This window comes from Pseudophryne corroboree, chromosome 3, assembly GCF_028390025.1.
Source record: "Pseudophryne corroboree isolate aPseCor3 chromosome 3, aPseCor3.hap2, whole genome shotgun sequence".
Classification (NCBI taxonomy): domain Eukaryota; kingdom Metazoa; phylum Chordata; class Amphibia; order Anura; family Myobatrachidae; genus Pseudophryne; species Pseudophryne corroboree.
The window spans coordinates 787,515,913-787,537,929 of NC_086446.1; the positions used below are offsets into that span (position 1 = coordinate 787,515,913).

General features: G+C 48.3%; 1 protein-coding gene across 4 annotated transcripts in view; it reads left to right on the top strand.

Annotated features, from left to right (window-relative positions):
* Positions 1–15,412, top strand: part of XPNPEP1 (X-prolyl aminopeptidase 1) — a 97,058-nt gene extending 81,646 nt beyond the window's left edge. For all 4 annotated transcript variants that reach the window (XM_063962646.1, XM_063962648.1, XM_063962647.1 and 1 more), the window contains exons 16-20: positions 2,592–2,661; positions 7,271–7,444; positions 7,540–7,616; positions 8,223–8,321; positions 14,679–15,412. In XM_063962646.1, the coding sequence (XP_063818716.1) occupies positions 2,592–2,661; positions 7,271–7,444; positions 7,540–7,616; positions 8,223–8,321; positions 14,679–14,807 (549 nt within the window). In that variant the 3' untranslated portion in view covers positions 14,808–15,412. The remainder of the gene's footprint in view (positions 1–2,591; positions 2,662–7,270; positions 7,445–7,539; positions 7,617–8,222; positions 8,322–14,678) is intronic.
* The last annotated feature ends 6,605 nt before the right edge of the window (positions 15,413–22,017 follow it).

A 22,017-nucleotide genomic window follows, 5' to 3' on the forward strand; every position in this document is an offset into this window, starting at 1 on the left:
AGCCAGGTGTATTCTATTGGGTCTGTTCCTATAACCACAGCCAGGTGTGTTCTATTGGGTCTGTTCCTATAACCACAGCCAGATGTGTTCTATGGAGTCTGTTCCTATAACCACAGCCAGGTGTGTTCTATTGAGTCTGTTCCTATAACAACAGCCAGGTGTGTTCTCCTGTATCGGTACCTATAACCACAGCCAGATGTGTTCTATTGGGTCTGTACCTATAACCACATCCAGGTGTGTTCTATTGGGTCTGTTCCTATAACCACAGCCAGATGTGTTCTATTGGGTCTGTACCTATAACCACATCCAGATGTGTTCTATTGGGTCTGTACCTATAACCACATCCAGGTGTGTTCTATTGGGTCTGTTCCTATAACCACAGCCAGTGTGTTCTATTGGGTCTGTTCCTATAACCACAGCCAGGTGTGTTCTATTGGGTCTGTACCTATAACCACAGCCAGGTGTGTTCTATTGAGTCTGTACCTATAACCACAGCCAGGTGTGTTCTGTTGGGTCTGTACCTATAACCACAGCCAGGTGTGTTCTATTGGGTCCGTACTTTTAACCAGAGCCAGATGTGTTCTCCTGTATCGGTACCTATAACCACAGCCAGGTGTGTTCTATTGGGTCTGTTCCTATAACCACAGCCAGATGTGTTCTATTGGGTCTGTACCTATAACCACATCCAGGTGTGTTCTATTGGGTCTGTTCCTATAACCACAGCCAGATGTGTTCTATTGGGTCTGTTCCTATAACCACAGCCAGATGTGTTCTGTTGGGTCTGTACCTATAACCACAGCCAGGTGTGTTCTATTGGGTCTGTTCCTATAACCACAGCCAGGTGTGTTCTATTGGGTCTGTTCCTATAACCACAGCCAGATGTGTTCTATTGGGTCTGTACCTATAACCACAGCCAGGTGTGTTCTATTGGGTCTGTACCTATAACCACAGCCAGGTGTGTTCTATTGGGTCTGTTCCTATAACCACAGCCAGGTGTATTCTATTGGGTCTGTACCTATAACCACAGCCAGATGTGTTCTGTTGGGTCTGTACCTATAACCACAGCCAGGTGTGTTCTATTGGGTCCGTACCTATAACCACAGCCAGGTGTGTTCTGTTGGGTCTGTACCTATAACCACAGCCAGGTGTGTTCTATTGAGTCTGTTCCTATAACAACAGCCAGGTGTGTTCTGTTGGGTTTGTACCTATAACCACAGCCAGGTGTGTTCTATTGGGTCTGTTCCTATAACCACAGCCAGATGTGTTCTATTGGGTCTGTACCTATAACCACAGCCAGGTGTGTTCTATTGAGTCTGTTCCTATAACAACAGCCAGGTGTGTTCTGTTGGGTCTGTACCTATAACCACAGCCAGGTGTGTTCTATTGGGTCTGTTCCTATAACCACAGCCAGATGTGTTCTATTGGGTCTGTACCTATAACCACAGCCAGATGTGTTCTATTGGGTCTGTACCTATAACCACAGCCAGGTGTGTTCTATTGGGTCTGTACCTATAACCACAGCCAGGTGTGTTCTATTGGGTCCGTACTTATAACCACAGCCAGATGTGTTCTCCTGTATCGGTACCTATAACCACAGCCAGGTGTGTTCTATTGGGTCTGTACCTATAACCACAGCCAGGTGTGTTCTATTGGGTCTGTACCTATAACCACAGCCAGGTGTGTTCTATTGGGTCTGTACCTATAACAACAGCCAGATGTGTTCTATTGAGTCTGTACCTATAACCACAGCCAGGTGTGTTCTATTGGGTCTGTTCCTATAACCACAGCCAGGTGTGTTCTATTGGGTCTGTTCCTATAACCACAGCCAGATGTGTTCTATTGAGTCTGTTCCTATAACAACAGCCAGATGTGTTCTATTGAGTCTGTACCTATAACCACAGCCAGATGTGTTCTATTGGGTCCGTACCTATAACCACAGCCAGGTGTGTTCTATTGGGTCCGTACCTATAACCACAGCCAGGTGTGTTCTATTTGGTCCGTACCTATAACCACAGCCAGGTGTGTTCTATTGGGTCCGTACCTATAACCACAGCCAGGTGTGTTCTATTGGGTCCGTACCTATAACCACAGCCAGGTGTGTTCTATTGGGTCCGTACCTATAACCACAGCCAGGTGTGTTCTATTGGGTCCGCACCTATAACCACAGCCAGCTGTGTTCTATTGGGTCCGTACCTATAACCACAGCCAGGTGTGTTCTATTGGGTCCGTATCTATAACCACAGCCAGGTGTGTTCTATTGGGTCCGTACCTACAACCACAGCCAGGTGTGTTCTATTGGGTCCGTACCTATAACCACAGCCAGGTGTGTTCTATTGGGTCCGTACCTATAACCACAGCCAGGTGTGTTCTATTGAGTCTGTACCTTTAACCACAGCCAGGTGTGTTCTATTGGGTCTGTATCTATAACAACAGCCAGGTGTGTTCTATTGGGTCTGTATCTATACCCATAACCAGGTGTATTCTCCCAGGTCTGTATCTATAACCACAGCCCGGGTGTGTTTTCCTGCGTCTGTACCTATAACAGGTGTGTCAGGTGTGTTTTCCTATGTGACACAAACTTTTCTCTTTAGGAATGTTTCACATACGTGTTAAAAGGACACATAGCCGTCAGCTCAGCCGTATTCCCCAATGGAACAAAAGGTATGATCAGAATATATAGCTTTCTTTACTTCTGACTCTGTCTTGGCTGTAAATGTGGTGAAATTATTAATTAGGCTAATTATCAGGGAAATATTGTGGTAAAATGCTAATTTTGCTCCATCCCAATAAAAGCTGATTGGTATATTTGTTGCAATCTTCCAGGACTCATGGGATAAGACTGACAGTGGCGGCAGTGTGGACGTAGTGTGTGACGTGATTGGATGTGAGACTGACAGTGGCGGCAGTGTGGACGTAGTGTGTGATGTGATTGGATGTGAGCTGGAGATAAGACTGACAGTGGAAGCAGTGCGGGCGTAGGCCCTCATTCCGAGTTGTTCGCTCGCTAGCTGCTTTTAGCAGCAGTGCAGACGCTAGGCCGCCGCCCTCTAGGGGTGTATCTTAGCTTAGCAGAAGTGCGAACAAAAGGATCGCAGCGCTGCTACAAAAAAAAATTGAGCAGTTTCAGAGTAGCTCGAGACCTACTCCTAGCTAGCGATCACTTCAGACTATTTAGTTCCTGTTTTGACGTAACAAACACGCCCTGCGTTCGGCCAGCCACTCCCCCATTTCCCCAGCCACTCCTGCGTTTTTATCTGGCACGCCTGCGTTTTTTCAGACACACCCCGAAAACGCCCAGTTACCACCCAGAAACATACACTTCCTGTCAATCACTCAACGATCAGCAGTGCGACTGAAAAGCGTCGCTAGACCTTGTGTGAAACTGCATCGGCTTCTGTGAAAGTATGTCGCGCGTGCGCACTGCGCATCATACGCATGCGCATAAGTGCCAATTTTTTGCCTGATCGCTGCGCTGCGAACAACGGCAGCTAGCGATCAACTCGGAATGACCCCCCTAGTGTGTGATGTGATTGGATGTGAGCTGCAGATAAGACTGACAGTGGCGGCAGTGTGGACGTAGTGTGTGATGTGATTGGATGTGAGCTGGAGATAAGACTGACAGTGGCGGCAGTGTGGACGTAGTGTGTGATGTGATTGAATGTGAGCTGGAGATAAGACTGACAGTGGCGGCAGTGTGGATGTAGTGTGTGATGTGATTGGATGTGAGCTGGAGATAAGACTGACAGTGGCGGCAGTGTGGATGTAGTGTGTGATGTGATTGGATGTGAGCTGGAGATAAGACTGACAGTGGCGGCCGTGTGGATGTAGTGTGTGATGTGATTGGATGTGAGCTGGAGATAAGACTGACAGTGGCGGCAGTGTGGATGTAGTGTGTGATGTGATTGGATGTGAGCTGGAGATAAGAGTGACAGTGGCGGCAGTGCGGATGTAGTGTGTGATGTGATTGGATGTGAGCTGCAGATAAGAGTGACAGTGGCGGCAGTGTGGATGTAGTGTGTGATGTGATTGGATGTGAGTTGGAGATAAGACTGACAGTGGCGGCAGTGTGGATGTAGTGTGTGACGTGATTGGATGGGAGCTGCGCATAAGACTGACAGTGGCGGCAGTGTGGACGTAGTGTGTGATGTGATTGGATGGGAGCTGCAGATAAGAGTGACAGTGGCGGCCGTGTGGACGTAGTGTGTGATGTGATTGGATGTGAGCTGGAGATAAGACTGACAGTGGCGGCAGTGTGGATGTAGTGTGTGATGTGATTGGATGTGAGCTGGAGATGAGACTGACAGTGGCGGCAGTGTGGCCCTAGTGTGTGATGTGATTGGATGTGAGCTGGAGATGAGACTGACAGTGGCGGCAGTGTGGATGTAGTGTGTGATGTGATTGGATGAGAGCTGGAGATGAGACTGACAGTGGCGGCAGTGTGAATGTAGTGTGTGACGTGATTGGATGTGAGCTGGAGATGAGACTGACAGTGGCGGCAGTGTGTACGTAATGTGTGACGTGATTGGATGTGAGTTGGAGATAAGACTGACAGTGGCGGCAGTGTGGCCGTAGTGTGTGATGTGATTGGATGAGAGCTGCGCATAAGACTGACAGTGGCGGCAGTGTGGACGTAGTGTGTGATGTGATTGGATGTGAGCTGGAGATAAGACTGACAGTGGCGGCAGTGTGGATGTAGTGTGTGATGTGATTGGATGTGAGCTGGAGACTGCATCATGTGATGACATGCTGCTATCTTTATCCTATAGAGAATACCATTGTCTTCCATCTATCTGGTGAGTCCTGGAAGACTTTAGTAAATATTGCAACTGTTTTATTTCATCAGGTGATCTAACGCTTCACAGAGGGATTCCAGCCTCTTGTAACAAAATTGGGTTCTTGTTCGTTTGTCCCATTAAGATCCTCGCCATGTTTCCATAAGGACACGTGGCAGCCACCCGTGGTGGGCGTGAGACGCTGTTTTCTTACTTTCTTTACTGTTGACTTTCACTTGTTTTGCCTCTGGCATTTGAGTGACTAAATATGGTGAGACTTCAGCTAATTTCCTATTTCCTAATTAGGACACATGTATACAATGTATCTCATGGTCTAATTAAACTGTAGGAGGAAATTCAGTCACCTGAACAATATAGGTTTATTGCCAATTAGGCTACGACTACATGATCTGGCTCATAATGAGTTATGCCAGTGATCATGTGACACATTAAAAACAAAGCAATGAGTCTAATTACTTCTGTGGTCCATGTATCTTTATGTTGTAGAATCTGTTGCTGTGCGATGTCAGTGTGACTGTCGCTGTACGGGATGTCTCCTGGGTGGTGGGGAGTCTGTCGCTGTATGGGATGTCTCTTGGGTCGTGGGGAGTCTGTCGCTGTATGGGATGTCTCTTGGGTCGTGGGGAGTCTGTCACTGTATGGGATGTCTCTTGGGTCGTGGGGAGTCTGTCGCTGTATGGGATGTCTCTTGGGTCGTGGGGAGTCTGTCACTGTATGGGATGTCTCTTGGGTCGTGGGGAGTCTGTCGCTGTATGGGATGTCTCTTGGGTCGTGGGGAGTCTGTCACTGTATGGGATGTCTCTTGGGTCGTGGGGAGTCTGTCACTGTACATGATGTCTCCTGGGTGGCGGGGAGTCTGTCGCTGTATGGGATGTCTCTTGGGTCGTGGGGAGTCTGTCGCTGTATGGGATGTCTCTTGGGTCGTGGGGAGTCTGTCACTGTATGGGATGTCTCTTGGGTCGTGGGGAGTCTGTCGCTGTATGGGATGTCTCTTGGGTCGTGGGGAGTCTGTCACTGTATGGGATGTCTCTTGGGTCGTGGGGAGTCTGTCGCTGTATGGGATGTCTCTTGGGTCGTGGGGAGTCTGTCACTGTATGGGATGTCTCTTGGGTCGTGGGGAGTCTGTCGCTGTATGGGATGTCTCTTGGGTCGTGGGGAGTCTGTCACTGTATGGGATGTCTCTTGGGTCGTGGGGAGTCTGTCGCTGTATGGGATGTCTCTTGGGTCGTGGGGAGTCTGTCACTGTATGGGATGTCTTCTGGGTGGTGGGGAGTCTGTCGCTGTATGGGATGTCCTCTGGGTGGTGGAGAGTCTGTCGCTGTACGGGATGTCTTCTGGGTGGTGGAGAGTCTGTCGCTGTATGGGATGTCTCTTGGGTGGTGGGGAGTCTGTCGCTGTATGGGATGTCTTCTGGGTGGTGGAGAGTCTGTCACTGTATGGGATGTCTCTTGGGTCGTGGGGAGTCTGTCGCTGTACGGGATGTCTTCTGGGTGGTGGGGAGTCTGTCGCTGTATGGGATGTCTTCTGGGTGGTGGAGAGTCTGTCACTGTATGGGATGTCTCTTGGGTCGTGGGGAGTCTGTCGCTGTATGGGATGTCTCTTGGGTCGTGGGGAGTCTGTCACTGTATGGGATGTCTCTTGGGTCGTGGGGAGTCTGTCGCTGTATGGGATGTCTCTTGGGTCGTGGGGAGTCTGTCACTGTATGGGATGTCTCTTGGGTCGTGGGGAGTCTGTCGCTGTATGGGATGTCTCTTGGGTCGTGGGGAGTCTGTCACTGTATGGGATGTCTCTTGGGTCGTGGGGAGTCTGTCACTGTATGGGATGTCTTCTGGGTGGTGGGGAGTCTGTCGCTGTATGGGATGTCCTCTGGGTGGTGGAGAGTCTGTCGCTGTACGGGATGTCTTCTGGGTGGTGGAGAGTCTGTCGCTGTATGGGATGTCTCTTGGGTGGTGGGGAGTCTGTCGCTGTATGGGATGTCTTCTGGGTGGTGGAGAGTCTGTCACTGTATGGGATGTCTCTTGGGTCGTGGGGAGTCTGTCGCTGTACGGGATGTCTTCTGGGTGGTGGGGAGTCTGTCGCTGTATGGGATGTCTTCTGGGTGGTGGAGAGTCTGTCACTGTATGGGATGTCTCTTGGGTCGTGGGGAGTCTGTCGCTGTATGGGATGTCTCTTGGGTGGTGGGGAGTCTGTCGCTGTACGGGATGTCTCCTGGGTGGTGGGGAGTCTGTCGCTGTATGGGATGTCTTCTGGGTGGTGGAGAGTCTGTCACTGTATGGGATGTCTCTTGGGTCGTGGGGAGTCTGTCGCTGTATGGGATGTCTCTTGGGTGGTGGGGAGTCTGTCGCTGTACGGGATGTCTCCTGGGTGGTGGGGAGTCTGTCGCTGTATGGGATGTCTCCTGGGTGGTGGAGAGTCTGTCGCTGTACGGGATGTCTTCTGGGTGGTTGGGAAACCTCATGGTGCTGTGACTGTTGCAGGACACCTCTTGGACTCCTTTGCTCGCTCTGCGTTATGGGAGTCCGGCCTGGATTACCTCCACGGAACAGGACACGGAGTGGGGTCCTTCCTGAATGTACATGAAGGTCCCTGTGGCATCAGCAACAAAACCTTTACAGATGAGCCCCTGGAAGCCGGGATGATTCTGTCTGACGGTACGGCGCCTCATCGCCATGTTCTGCAGTATTCTCTAGAAAAAAACGTTTTCCTTGTTCCACAAATCTTTGAACATGTTTCCTGTAATTTCCAGAGCCCGGCTATTATGAAGATGGTTCGTTTGGGATCAGAATTGAGAGTTTGGTTCTTGTGGTCCCTGCCAAAACCAAGGTGGGATAATGTTCCTGCTCTGAGTTATTTTTGGTCAATCCCGGAACTGACTACTTATAAAGAAGACCTATTACATCCCAATCATGCGCTGAAGTTTATAGACTAGACCAGAGGTTCTCAAACTCGGTCCTCGGGGGCACACACAGTGCATGTTTTGCAGGTCTCCTCACAGAATCGCAAGTGAAATAATTAGCTCCACCTGTGGACCTTTTAAAATGTGTCAGTGAGTAATTAATACACCTGTGCACCTGCTGGGTTAACTGCAAAACATGCACTGTGTGTGCCCCGAGGACCGAGTTTGAGAACCTCTGGACTAGACTGTTGCAGGGCGTTTTATTGCCATTAGCCGTCTCCCGGGAGAGCCCCCTACATATCACTTGTAGATGAGACGGATTCCGCCACCATAACTAAACACTAGTAAGACTTTAGCGTTCCTTAATATGCTGGCCCTGTGAGCTCAGAGATGACTACCTAAAACTCGTTATGTTACTCCTCTGGGTAAAAGTCAATATTGGGTTGTACCTGTCAATGTAACATTACGCACACCCCACCTGAGGGATGTGCCTCCCCGGGAGAGAGGGCTGAACTGTCTGTCCTGTGTTTCAGTACAACTTCCAGGAACGGGGAAGTCTGACCTTCGAGCCTATTACCCTCGTCCCTATCCAGACCAAAATGATCAACGTTGACCTACTGACTGAGAAAGAGGTAAGAGCCTCGGTTACATGGAGTATGGACACACTGACGCAGAAGGTGGGGAATTCAGCTAACAAAATAGTACTGTGTGCCTCATGCCTCGAAGATGTCACTAGTTCTTATGCTGTGTGTCACGGTGTCTTCTTACAGATCAGTAATAATAATAATAATAACAATAATAATTAATTTGAATATTGAATAGGCCTATAAAATGCCTCCACTGTATGTACGTGTCTAGGTTTCATAAAATGAAAAAAAACAGAAGGGTTTTTCCCACGCACCCTAAGGACTATTAGTAACAAAAAAACCTGTACACTATATGGTACAGGTACCATATAGTGTACAGGTTTTTTTTGTTACCAAAAATGTGTGATTTTGGATAAGGGATACTCAACGTGTAATAGAGAATTTAGAGATCTTGGTTACATATATTTTGCAAAATATCTGGTAAGCCTCCAGTGCCACTTCAAGGCGTCTCTATTGCTGGAGGTCCCTAATACTAAGTATAAGTCCAGGGTGCGGACCCCACAAAGCTGTCTTGGGCCCAACCATCCCAGGGCAGCACACCATTGCATGTCTCACTGTTTTGAGAGGCATGAGTAGGATTAGCAGTTGGAGGGTGTGCTGATCCTTGTAGGGCCGTATTGGGAGTTTCTCTAACGTCCTAGTGGATGCTGGGGACTCCGTAAGGACCATGGGGAATAGCGGGCTCCGCAGGAGACTGGGCACTCTAAAGAAAGATTTAGTACTATCTGGTGTGCACTGGCTCCTCCCTCTATGCCCCTTCTCCAGACCTCAGTTAGAATCTGTGCCCGGCCAGAGCTGGGTGCTCCTAGTGGGCTCTCCTGAGCTTGCTAGAAAAGAAAGTATTTTGTTAGGTTTTTTATTTTCAGAGAGCTTCTGCTGGCAACAGACTCTCTGCTACGAGGGACTGAGGGGAGAGAAGCAAACCTACTCACGGCAGCTAGGTAGCGCTTCTTAGGCTACTGGACACCATTAGCTCCAGAGGGATCGAACACAGGTACCTAACCTTGATCGTCCGTTCCCGGAGCCGCGCCGCCGTCCCCCTCGCAGAGCCAGAAGAACAGAAGCAGCAGAAGCAAGAAGACATCGAAATCGGCGGCTGAAGACTCCTGTCTTCACTTAAGGTAGCGCACAGCACTGCAGCTGTGCGCCATTGCTCCCACAGCACACCGCACACTCCGGTCACTGTAGGGTGCAGGGCGCAGGGGGGAGCGCCCTGGGCAGCAATTAAGTACCTTTTTGGCAAAAAGAGGCATATATACAGTCTGGGACTGTATATATGCCCGAGCCCCCGCCATTTTTTACACATTAAAGCGGGACAGAAGCCCGCCGCTGAGGGGGCGGGGCCTTCTTCCTCAGCACACCAGCGCCATTTTCTCTTCACAGCTCCGCTGGAAGGACGCTCCCCAGGCTCTCCCCTGCAGTATACAGGTGCATTAAAGGGTAAAAAAGAGAGGGGGGGCACATAAATTTAGGCGCAGTATATATATATTAACAGCAGCTACAGGGTAAACACTAAGGTACAGTGTAATCCCTGGGTTACATAGCGCTGGGGTGTGTGTTGGCATACTCTCTCTCTGTCTCCCCAAAAGCCTTTGTGGGGTCCTGTCCTCAGTCAGAGCATTCCCTGTGTGTGTGTGCGGTGTGTCGGTACGAAACCTGTGTCGACATGTTTGATGAGGAAGGATACGTGGAGGCAGAACAAGTGCAGCTGAGTGTGGTGTCGCCGCTGACGGTGCCGACAACTGATTGGATGGATATGTGGAAGGTGTTAAATGATAATGTAAACTCCTTGCATAACAGATTGGATAAAACTGTAACCGGGGGACAGTCAGGGTCTCAACCCATGCCTGATCCTACAGCGCAGAGGCCGTCAGGGTCTCAAAAGCGCACACTATCCCAGATAGTTGACACAGATGTCGACACGGAATCTGACTCCAGTGTCGATGACGATGAGGCAAAGTTGCAGCCTAAAATGACTAAAGCCATCTGCTACATGATTGTAGCAATGAAGGATGTATTACACATTTCTGAGGAAAATCCTGTCCCTGACAAGAGGATTTATATGTATGGGGAGAAAAAGCATGAAGTGACTTTTCCCCCTTCACATGAATTAAATGAATTATGTGAAAAAGCGTGGGATTCCCCTGACAGGAAGGTGATAGTTTCCAAGAGATTACTTATGGCGTATCCTTTCCCGCCAACGGACAGGTTACGCTGGGAATCCTCCCCTAGGGTAGACAAGGCGTTGACACGCTTGTCCAAGAAGGTGGCCCTGCCGTCTCCGGATACGGCCGCCCTAAAGGATCCTGCAGATAGAAAGCAGGAAGCTATCCTGAAGTCGGTTTATACACATTCTGGCACACTGCTGAGGCCAGCAATTGCTTCGGCCTGGATGTGTAGTGCGGTAGCTGCATGGACGGATTCTCTGTCTCAGGAGTTAGATACCCTGGACAGGGACACTGTTCTACTGACCCTGCCACATATCAAGGACGCGGTCCTATATATGCGGGATGCCCAGAGGGACATTTGCCTGCTGGGCTCTAGAGTTAACGCAATGTCCATTTCTGCCAGAAGGGTCTTATGGACTCTGCAATGGACAGGGGATACCGACTCTAAAAAACACATGGAGGTTTTACCTTATAAGGGTGAGGAATTGTTTGGGGACAGTCTCTCGGACCTAGTTTCCACAGCTGCGGCTGGGAAGTCAAATTTCTTGCCTTATGTCCCTCCACAACCTAAGAAAGCACCGTATTACCAAATGCAGTCCTTTCGTTCTCAGAGGAGCAAGAAGGTCAGAGGTGCGTCCTTTCTTGCCAGAGGCAGGGGTAGAGGAAAAAAAGCCACCAGTGGGTTCGCTCACAGGTGGATCCTTGGGCTATACAAATTTTGTCTCAGGGATACAGGCTGGAATTCGAGGTGATGCCCCCTCACCGTTACCTAAAATCGGCCTTACCAACTTCCCCCATGGAAAGGGAGATAGTGTTAGAGGCAATTCACAAACTTTTTCTCCAGTAGGTGGTGGTAGAGGTCCCCCCCCTTCAAAGGGGAAGGGGCTACTATTCCACTATGTTTGTGGTACCGAAACCGGACGGTTCGGTCAGACCCATTTTAAATTTAAAATCCCTGAACATTTATCTGAAGAAATTCAAGTTCAAAATGGAATCGCTCAGAGCGGTCATTGCAAGCCTGGAGGAAGGGGATTTTATGGTGTCTCTGGACATCAAGGATGCTTACTTGCACGTCCCCATTTATCCGCCTCATCAGGAGTACCTCGGGTTTGTGGTACGGGACTGTCATTACCAATTCCAGACGTTGCCGTTTGGCCTGTCCACGGCACCGAGAGTTTTTACCAAAGTGATGGCGGAAATGATGGTGCTCCTTCGGAAGCAAGGGGTTACAATTATCCCATACTTGGACGATATCCTCATAAAGGCGAGGTCCAGGGAGCAGTTGCTGATCAGCGTAGCACACTCTCAGGAAGTGTTGCGTCAGCACGGCTGGATTCTGAACATTCCAAAGTCGCAGCTGATTCCTGCGACGCGCCTGCCCTTCCTGGGCATGATTCTGGACACAGACCAGAAGAAGGTGTTTCTCCCGGAGGAGAAGGCTCAGGAGCTCGTGACTCTGGTCAGAGACCTCCTAAAGCCAAAACAGGTGTCGGTGCATCGCTGCACGCGAGTCCTGGGAAAGATGGTGGCGTCATACGAAGCCATTCCCTTCGGCAGGTTCCATGCGAGGATCTTTCAGTGGGATCTGCTGGACAAGTGGTCCGGATCGCATCTTCAGATGCATCGGATGATCACCCTGTCCCCCAGGGCCAGGGTGTCTCTTCTGTGGTGGCTACAAGGTGCTCACTTCCTCGAGGGCCGCAGATTCGGCATACAGGACTGGGTCCTGGTGACCACGGATGCAAGCCTCCGAGGGTGGGGGGCAGTCACTCAAGGAAGAAACTTCCAAGGGTTGTGGTCAAGTCAGGAGACTTGTCTGCACATCAATATCCTGGAACTAAGGGCCATATACAACGCCCTGAGTCAAGCGGAGCCTCTGCTTCGAAACCAACCAGTGCTGATTCAGTCAGACAACATCACGGCAGTGGCCCATGTAAACCGCCAGGGCGGCACAAGAAGCAGGGTGGCAATGGCACTGCCACAGGTGGACATGATGGCGTCCCGTCTCAACAAAAAGCTAAAAAGATATTGCGCCAGGTCAAGGGACCCTCAGGCGATAGCTGTGGACGCACTAGTAACACCGTGGGTGTTCCAGTCGGTCTACGTGTTTCCTCCTCTTCCTCTCATACCAAAGGTGCTGAGAATTGTAAGAAAAAGAGGAGTGAGAACAATACTCATTGTTCCGGATTGGCCAAGAAGGATACCCGGAATTGCAAGAAATGCTCACAGAGGACCCATGGCCTCTGCCTCTCAGACAGGACCTGTTACAACAAGGGCCCTGTCTGTTCCAAGACTTACCGCGGCTGCGTTTGACGGCATGGCGGTTGAACACCGGATCCTAGCAGAAAAGGGCATTCCGGAAGCAGTTATTCCTACGCTGATAAAGGCTAGGAAGGACGTGACAGCAAAACATTATCACCATATATGGCGAAAATATGTTGCTTGGTGTGAGGCCAGGAAGGCCCCTACAGAGGAATTCCAACTGGGTCGATTCCTGCACTTCCTACAGTCGGGGGTGACTTTGGGCCTGAAATTAGGGTCCATAAAGGTCCAGATTTCGGCCCTATCCATTTTCTTCCAAAAAGAACTGGCTTCACTGCCTGAGGTTCAGACGTTTGTTAAGGGAGTGCTGCATAATCAGCCTCCTTTTGTGCCACCAGTGGCACCTTGGGATCTTAACGTGATCTTGGCTTTCCTGAAATCCCACTGGTTTGAGCCACTTAAGACGGTGGAGCTAAAGTATCTCACGTGGAAAGTGGTCATGCTGTTGGCCCTAGTCTCAGCTAGGCGTGTGTCAGAATTGGCGGCTTTGTCATGTAAAAGCCCCTATCTGGTTTTCCATATGGACAGGGCAGAATTGCGAACTCGTCCGCAGTTTCTGCCAAAGGTGGTGTCATCTTTTCATCTGAACCAACCCATTGTGGTGCCTGCGGCTACTCGTGACTTGGAGGATTCCAAGTTGCTTGATGTAGTCAGGGCTTTGAAGATCTATGTTGCCAGGACGGTTGGAGTCAGGAAGACTGACTCGCTGTTTATCCTGTATGCATCCAACAAGCTGGGTGCTCCTGCTTCAAAGCAAACCATTGCTCGCTGGATCTGTAACACGATTCAGCAGGCTCATTCTGCGGCTGGATTGCCGCATCCAAAATCAGTAAAAGCCCATTCCACAAGGAAGGTGGACTCTTCTTGGGCGGCTGCCCGAGGGGTCTCGGCATTACAGCTTTGCCGAGCTGCTACTTGGTCGGGTTCAAACACATTGCAAAGTTCTACAAGTTTGATACCCTGGCTGAGGAGGACTTGGTGTTTGCCCATTCGGTGCTGCAGAGTCATCCGCACTCTCCCGCCCGTTTGGGAGCTTTGGTATAATCCCCATGGTCCTTACGGAGTCCCCAGCATCCACTAGGACGTTAGAGAAAATAAGAATTTACTTACCGGTAATTCTATTTCTCGTAGTCCGTAGTGGATGCTGGGCGCCCGTCCCAAGTGCGGACTTTCTGCAATACGTGTATATAGTTATTGCTTGATAAAGGGTTATGTTATGTTGGCATCCATTGGTTGATGCTCTGTTGGTTATTCATACTGTTAACTGGGTAAGTTTATCACAAGTTATACGGTGTGATTGGTGTGGCTGGTATGAGTCTTACCCGGGATTCCAAAATCCTTTCCTTGTAATGTCAGCTCTTCCGGACACAGTTTCCTTAACTGAGGTCTGGAGGAGGGGCATAGAGGGAGGAGCCAGTGCACACCAGATAGTACTAAATCTTTCTTTAGAGTGCCCAGTCTCCTGCGGAGCCCACTATTCCCCATGGTCCTTACGGAGTCCCCAGCATCCACTACGGACTACGAGAAATAGAATTACCGGTAAGTAAATTCTTATTTTTTTGGGGTGCCACAGGTGAGTTGGCTCTCAATTTGGAAATACATAAACATATGACCCAAAGTGGTGCTATTATCATGTAGCGTAGGACCACCAGAGCAGAGACGCCTTGTCGTGGCTGGTGACTTACCATATGTTTGCAAACGTATGCAACAGAGATCTCTGCATTTCCTTATTATGTAGGATGTATGTTTCTTTTTCTGGCCCAATGGGGGCATTTACGTCTTGTTTTCTCTTGTTCTTTATTCATGTCATCTGTACTATTTCAAATCTATTGTTTTCCCCCTTGCTTTACAGGTACACTGGGTAAATGATTACCACAAAAAGTGCAGAGATGTTATTGGGCCGGAGCTGAAGAAACAGGGACGTGACGAGGCCCTCCAGTGGCTGAACAAGGAAACACAGCCCATTTGCAAATCCCATTAACCCATTTTTTATCCATGATTGTTTTTGTTTTTTTAACTCTCTACTTCAAACTAAACTGATGCCATATGACTTAGGGCTTCATTTGCAGTTAGGAGGAAGTCCACCTAGAAGATGCAATTATGCATCTTAGCAAAAGCACGTTGTGTTGAGGCAGGTGCAAGTTGAAAACGTATGGACAGATTCAGAGTTGGGAATGGGGAGGGCTCCCAGCTGAATTCTAAATCGCAGTGTAAAATGAAAGTTGCCCAGTATTTGTGTACGAAGCACAACATGGGCCAAAGTGATCTCTACGTTTGCACCTTTTCCATCACAGGGTGGTTTGTCCGGGTGGAAATTTTCAACCTTTTAGCTGGATTTGCCTCTAACTGCGAATGATGAACCTAATGTGGACTACCCAGCTGGCTACCTCTTTTTATCTGGTTTATTATTGGCCCCCGTTTGGCATTGCGGAGCCTCAAATCAACAACGTTTATAAGAATATTATTACAATTATCAAGACTTAACAAAAGTAGAGGGTGGTTGCCCCCATAAGGTGTGCGATGGAATGGCCTGGCATTTATACAAAGTGATATTGCAGCATAGATGATTAAAGGCAAATTAATTAATTCTGTTTTCTTTTCATTCAAGCCTCCATTCCTACCAGTCATTGCAGTGGTAACCCTATTGGCTGCTCCCCCATTGAGATGCCCTTCGCTATACAGTATGTGACTTGGGCAGAGATGTATTTAGCTTTACAAAGAGCAAAGTTGCCCATAGCAACCAGTTGCTTTCTATCTATCGTTTTAGATGGCTTCTGATTTAGTTGCTATGGGCAACTTCTACACTTGACCTATCCTTCACTCTTTAGAAGGCCTTATACAGTAAATCTCCCCATGGGTTGAACCACTGTATAATTGGGAGTTGAGATTTGGGGATATTTCTGTCCTATACACAGCAGGGTTCCGCTCCTATAAGGCCACTGGACGACAGAACGCGGGACTTTCTCCGGAATTATATTCCCTGTGCCTCTACGAGCACGGACTGGTTTGGTTACCTGTAAGGCAAACATGTCAACTTCTGCTAAGGTACGGAAACGTTTTCCTATACATTTTAATGAAAGTTATTGGTCACTTTAGTATAGAAATAGGGCAGGTGTTACTATAAGGGCACGGTTCCTGGGTTTGGAAAGTCTTGTATCTCTCCCCTGTTTTAGCACCTGGGGGATTATTTAGTATCTTCACAAATTAGCGTTTCACCAAACTGCTTTGTATGTGGATTGTCCATTGGCTGGAAACGTCCCCTCTTCCCGGCGTGTCGGCACTGAGAGAGGGGAGACGCTTTTCTTCTTGTTCCTGACATTGGTGAAAAGGAGACACATTGCAGAGAGCCTCTGCCTCCTAGTCCCAAATCATGTTACCATCCAACTAAAAGTCTCCGTTATAGTCTAGCAGGGAACCGGGAGGGATCACAGGCTGCCCTCCAGGGTTCAGAACTTTGGGGCGGATCGTAAGTTTCTGACACCCTTGAGACACCCTGTCCCCTTTATATCAGACAGGGGCTCGTGCTGCACAAACTGATTAAATGATATAATTAGATACCACTGCTTAAAAGGATTTTGCTGGTTGAAAAATTGAGAATTAAATGTGGTGTCGGCTCGTGCGCCGGAATATTCAGCCGATGTATATCAAGTGACGTTCAGAAGATATCCCGGGTTCTCGCCCACCTCCCCTGCTCAGTTTATACTGTAGCACCAAAGAACTTTTTGGTAACTTTCCTACTTTACAAAATAAAAGTTGTTTCTATTTATAATCCGCTAAATCTGCCTCTCTGCGACGGCTATGTCTGTACTATATGTAACTCTGCAGCGCCCGGCAAACTGGCCGTGTCTCCAGACGACCTCAGCAGGGTATAGAGATCCATTGATATATATGGTTCTTGCAATCATAATGGGTTGCAATGTTCTTTATTTTTGTTGGGAGCAAATGCCACCATCCCTTGGTTATATCTTTAGAAGCCTTTATTTTTTTTCAGTTCATACAACCCAGGATAAATGCAATAATAGGCCATACAGTATATAATGCATATTGCTTTACTGTACTATAAGCCAAATAACTTTTCCCAATGGATTTAAGCAGCAACAGATATAAGTGCTAAAAAACGTCTGGTTTAGCTTGTATTTTTGCTACTGCATAATAGTGGTCATTCCGAGTTGATCACTCGCTAGCAGTTTTTAGCAGCCGTGCAAACGCTATGCCGCCTCCCACTGGGAGTGTATTTTAGCTTAGCAGAAGTGCGAACGAAAGGATCGCAGAGCGGCTACAAAGTTTTTTTGGGCAGTTTCTGAGTAGCTCAAAACTTACTCAGCGCTTGCGATCACTTCATACTGGTCAGTTCCTGTTTTGACGTCACAAACACGCCCTGCTTTTTTCCTGGCACGCCTGCGTTTTCCCGAACACTCCCTGAAAACGGTCAGTTGCCACCCAGAAACGCCCACTTCATCTCAATCACTCTGCGGCCAGCAGTGCGACTGAAAAGCTTCGCTAGACCTTGTGTGAAACTACATCGTTCATTGTAATAGTACGTCCCGCGTGCACATTACGCCACATACGCATGCGCAGAAGTGCCGTTTTTTTGCCTCATCGCTGCACAGCGAACGAATGCAGCTAGCGAACAACTCGGAATGACCTCCAATGTCCATTGGTCACAGCCGCCAATCATCCGTGGCGTTGACGAACCACCGGTTAATAAATCTACCCCTTGAATTCAGTTTGAATAGTTTTACAGTGCATGCCACAGTGTATTGTAAACACTTGTGGTTCCCCAAATTCTGATTTCCCCCCTAGTGGTGTTGATGTGCACATGCAGTTGTCAGATGAAGAACACACAGGGGTTCAGGATGATTCCGGTGGAGTTGCAGTCATTGGGGATCCTGCAATGATCAGGAAGCGGTTTGTCGCTGGGTTGCTCTAGAACGTCCTCCTGGACCTCGCGCTCTTCTGTATCCATAGCTGGGTTGTTGTAGATAAAATAAACCTGAGCAGGGTGCCTGGAGCTGTCGCGTTTCCTCATCAGCACTAAGGATTTGTGGATGCTGATCACCTGCCTGGCACCGGTAATGTGGACCGGACTTGTACTGTCGTTGTATTTTACCATGTTCTCGTACTGCCGCGCTCTCCTGTACTGCCTGCAGGGGGCGAGAGAGAGATGGGTCATTGCTGCATGGCTGGCACAGAGTATGTATAATAATCAGTCATGGCATGTCCTGAGATCAGCATGCCTTCCACCCACCACTGCCAGTAATGGCTTCCACACTGCGGGGGGAACCAGGCGAAATGTCGCAGCTGTGGTAGGTGAGGCGTAGGTGGGGCCATAGGTGAAGACCAATTTATCTTAAAATCAAGCCTTTGTCAATTTGTACACCTAGGGGGGGATTCCAGCTACAGAAATATTATGTAATACTGACTTCATGAAAGATTATATAAGAAAATGTAAAGGATGATGACATTTAATTTCCCAGAACATCACATTGGAAAATATCCTCCATGAAATCATGAATCCAACTCATTGATATGACGGGCAATGACGCAACGCCATAATCTGTGCCTAGTCACCGCCTTCCTGCTTGTTAGATGCTTCCATCTGATGTATTCTCCTCTGTCGTTGTTGTTGCCGTTGGATATCTTGGGGTTTATTTACGAAGCGTCGGGTTGTTATCGACACTTCTGGGCGTGTATATGACGCAATTTTAAAAGTGCAATGCTTTTGCTAGCAAGACAGAGAGTGAGTAAAAGTATTGTCCTTTTAAATATGGGGCATAAACACGGTAATAAGTGTCGGGTTTATAACAACTCAGCTCCTAGTAAATAAATCCCTTGTGTCTGATTTCAAATTCCAAGTAAAAAAGCATGAGAAGTTTATCCCATGAAATTGTTGCTAACCGAGACATCGGGTTACGTTCAAGATCCCGACTTTCAGGATCCCAGCAGCCAAAATACCGACAGCTGTCAGAACACCGATGCCGGATCCAGAAAAAGGTGAGGATCTCGACACCGGAATCCTGAAACCCGGAATCCGAAAATAAATATAGCCGGGACGGTTAGGATTAGGCTGCAGGGGGTATGGGGGGTTGTTTAGCACTAGCCGCCAACCGAGGGGGTTAGGGTTAGGCTGTGAGGAGGGGGGGGGGGGGTATTTGGTGTTAGGCACTAAGGGAGGAGGTTAAAGTTAGGCTGTGGTATGGGAGGGTTAGGGGGGGGGGGGGGGAGGAAGGGTTATTAGAAACCTTAACTCACCCCAGTTGGGATCTTCAACAACGGGATGCGGGTGTCTGTTTTCTGAATGCCAGCATCCCCTCCGCCGAGATCTCCTATCCAACCCAACCCAAAGTGCATTTAAATGTACGCATTGCGGGTGGTGACAGACTTCCAAAGCGAAAGGAGGGCCAGTAGCCACAACGCTAGCTGGCCATTAGAGTCATTGAGTGGAGCTGTCTCAAGGTCTGTGACTATCGCCAAATGAACCCTCCCCAAATAATGACGGAGTGTTTCTACGCTTCGTGATAATAGAGCTTTTCCACCAAAATGCAGGAACAAATGCATAGGTTTAATGTGTAGTTAATGAGAGCCAAGCTGTATATGGTCCACCAATTCCAGGATGTTGCGAATGTAGAGGTCGTTTCCGTGGCCGAAATTTTCCCAATCCCCCAACATCTCTAAGGAAGTTATTTTCTCTATAGAGAGAGAGACGACAACATGAGAGAAGTCTTGGTCTGCAACTTCATAGTGGAATAAATAGGTCATTACGGTCCTCTCTGGTCACTTTATGTATCTTCAGACTATTATCACCATGCAAAAGACTTGTTTGTACTGGAGTGTAGAGCTGAACCAGGAACTGGGTCTTGTCACTGTAAGCAAGGTGAGGCCACAGATAGTCCTGCAACAGAGGCCACAGTCAGTAGCAGTGTGCACCAGATTTAGGCCACCAAACACAGGGGAAGCTGTAAAGATATATATATATATACTAGCACTGACTAGAGGAGCAGAGCTCAGGTCCACGGATCTGGAACAACAGGTCTTGGCTGTGTTCCACCAGCAGCAACCAATGGCAAGGGTGAGCACGACTGGAAAGGTAGGAGGGAGTGCAGATTTGTCCAGATGCCAGCAGGCCCCACCACAGGCAGTGCAAGGAGATAATCGGTGAGACAGAAGAACTCAAGGTCCTGGATAGAATGGAGAACCAGGCCTCACAGACCAGGACATTACTGAGAGTCACTTGATGGAGCTTGTGAGCTCACTGGGGTAGCCGCAGAATACAGGGGGTCCGCCTCGAGCGTCCGACGGCTCCGGTAATGGGAGCAGAAAGTGAAACACTCCTGCAAATAAAGTTCCAATTTAAGTTTTGATTTGTCAGCTTCCTAATAACGCACCAAACGTGGCTTGTAGCATTGGTGGGAAACTGGACCATGTGCTTAATAAAATGGAAAAGAGGGTTTCTTATTTGCAGAAAAGAAAGAAGAATTATACATTTCTGCGAGATTTCCTACCAAAAGAACATAACAGATCTGCTCCGGACCAAGCAAGATTTAGGTCTTGGGTTTCTGTCTTCTGAGGGGTTAACTCGTCCTCCAGAGTAATATCGCTCTACATGATGGGGAAATAAAGTGACCGGTGGCACAGATTCTCTTCTTGCAGCTGTGGGAGAGGAGAAATCTGGCAGCTAAATGGCTTACATGAGTAATAGGAATTCGGGCCTCTAATTTGCTGTCACACAGCAAGAGGTACGGAGGGGAGATGACTTCTTAAAGTGGTTTGGAACAAGGCCTACTGACATCAAGATGCATTGTATTTGTAACTTGGATGCCTGCCCGGCTGTCATAGAGAAGAATCGCAGCTGTTGTCAGGCGATAGTCCATAGCTTGCAGGAGCTGGCATTTCTGTCGCTGGTCTATAGGTTTTTCCCATACAACCAAACCTACACAATACAGGAGTCAAATGGGCTAGAGCCGCCAGTGAATTTGGCACTTAGCCGAAGCAGTGCTTTGTGTGTCCACCAGGGGGAGACTGGTGTCTGCCCTGCTTCTTCCTAGACTTTATTATGGGAAATGAGTGTTGTGGCTGAATGCAGGTAGGTTCCAATATTGGGGCGGTTGTGAATTGTGCCATTGAAAATAAATATACAGGTTGAGTATACCATATCCAAATATTTCGAAATACAGATTTTTTTGAGTGAGATTGTGAAACCTTTGTTTTCTGATGGCTCAATGTACACAAACTTTGTTTAATACAAAAAATTCTTAAAAATATTGTATAAAATTACCTTCAGGCTGTGTTTTTAAGGTGTATGGGGGTCATTCCGAGTTGATCGCTAGCTACCGTTGTTCACTGTGTAGCGATCAGTGAAAAATACGGCTAATCTGCGCATGCGTATGCTCCGCAATGTCGTACGGGTACAAAGTCCATTGTGGTTTTGCACTGGTACTTGCGACGATTCCAATCGCACAGCCGGCCCTAAGGAGATTGACAGAAAGAGGGCCTTTCTGGGTGGCAACTGACCGTTTTCATGGAGTGTTTGGAAAAACGCATTCGTGGCAAAGAAAAAACGCAGGCGTGGCTGGGCGTTCGCTGGGCGGGTGTGTGACTTCAAAAGCCGTCCCTCCGTCGTTAGAATCAACGCACACGAAGGGTAACTACAGGGCTGGTCTTGTTTTGCACAAAACTATTTTGCTGGCGCTCTGCTGCACAAGCGTTAGCACTTCTGCAAAGCTAAAATACACTCCCCAGTGGGCGGAGACAATGCGTTTGCACGGCTGCTAAAAGCTAGCGAGCGATCGACTCGGAATGACCCCCTATATGAAACATAAATTAATTGTTTGAATGTGCACACACACAAAATTATTAAAAATATTGTCTAAAATGACCTTCAGGCTGTGTAGAAGGTGTATATGTAATATAAATGCATTCTGTGCTTAGACTTAGCTCCCATCGCCATGATATCTCATTATGGTATGCAATTATTCCAAAATACGGAAAAATCCGATATCCAAAATACTTCTGGTCCCAAACATTTTGGATAAGGGATACTCAACCTGTAGGTGTATTTATTGTGGATTAGAAGGAACGTTTGCACTTGGAACAGTGGAGGACGTGTAGTCTGCCATCTGTGGCCAAACTTCAAGCTATGACGCATTCACTGCATAACATATCCCCAAAAGTGACTTGTTACATTTGCATAA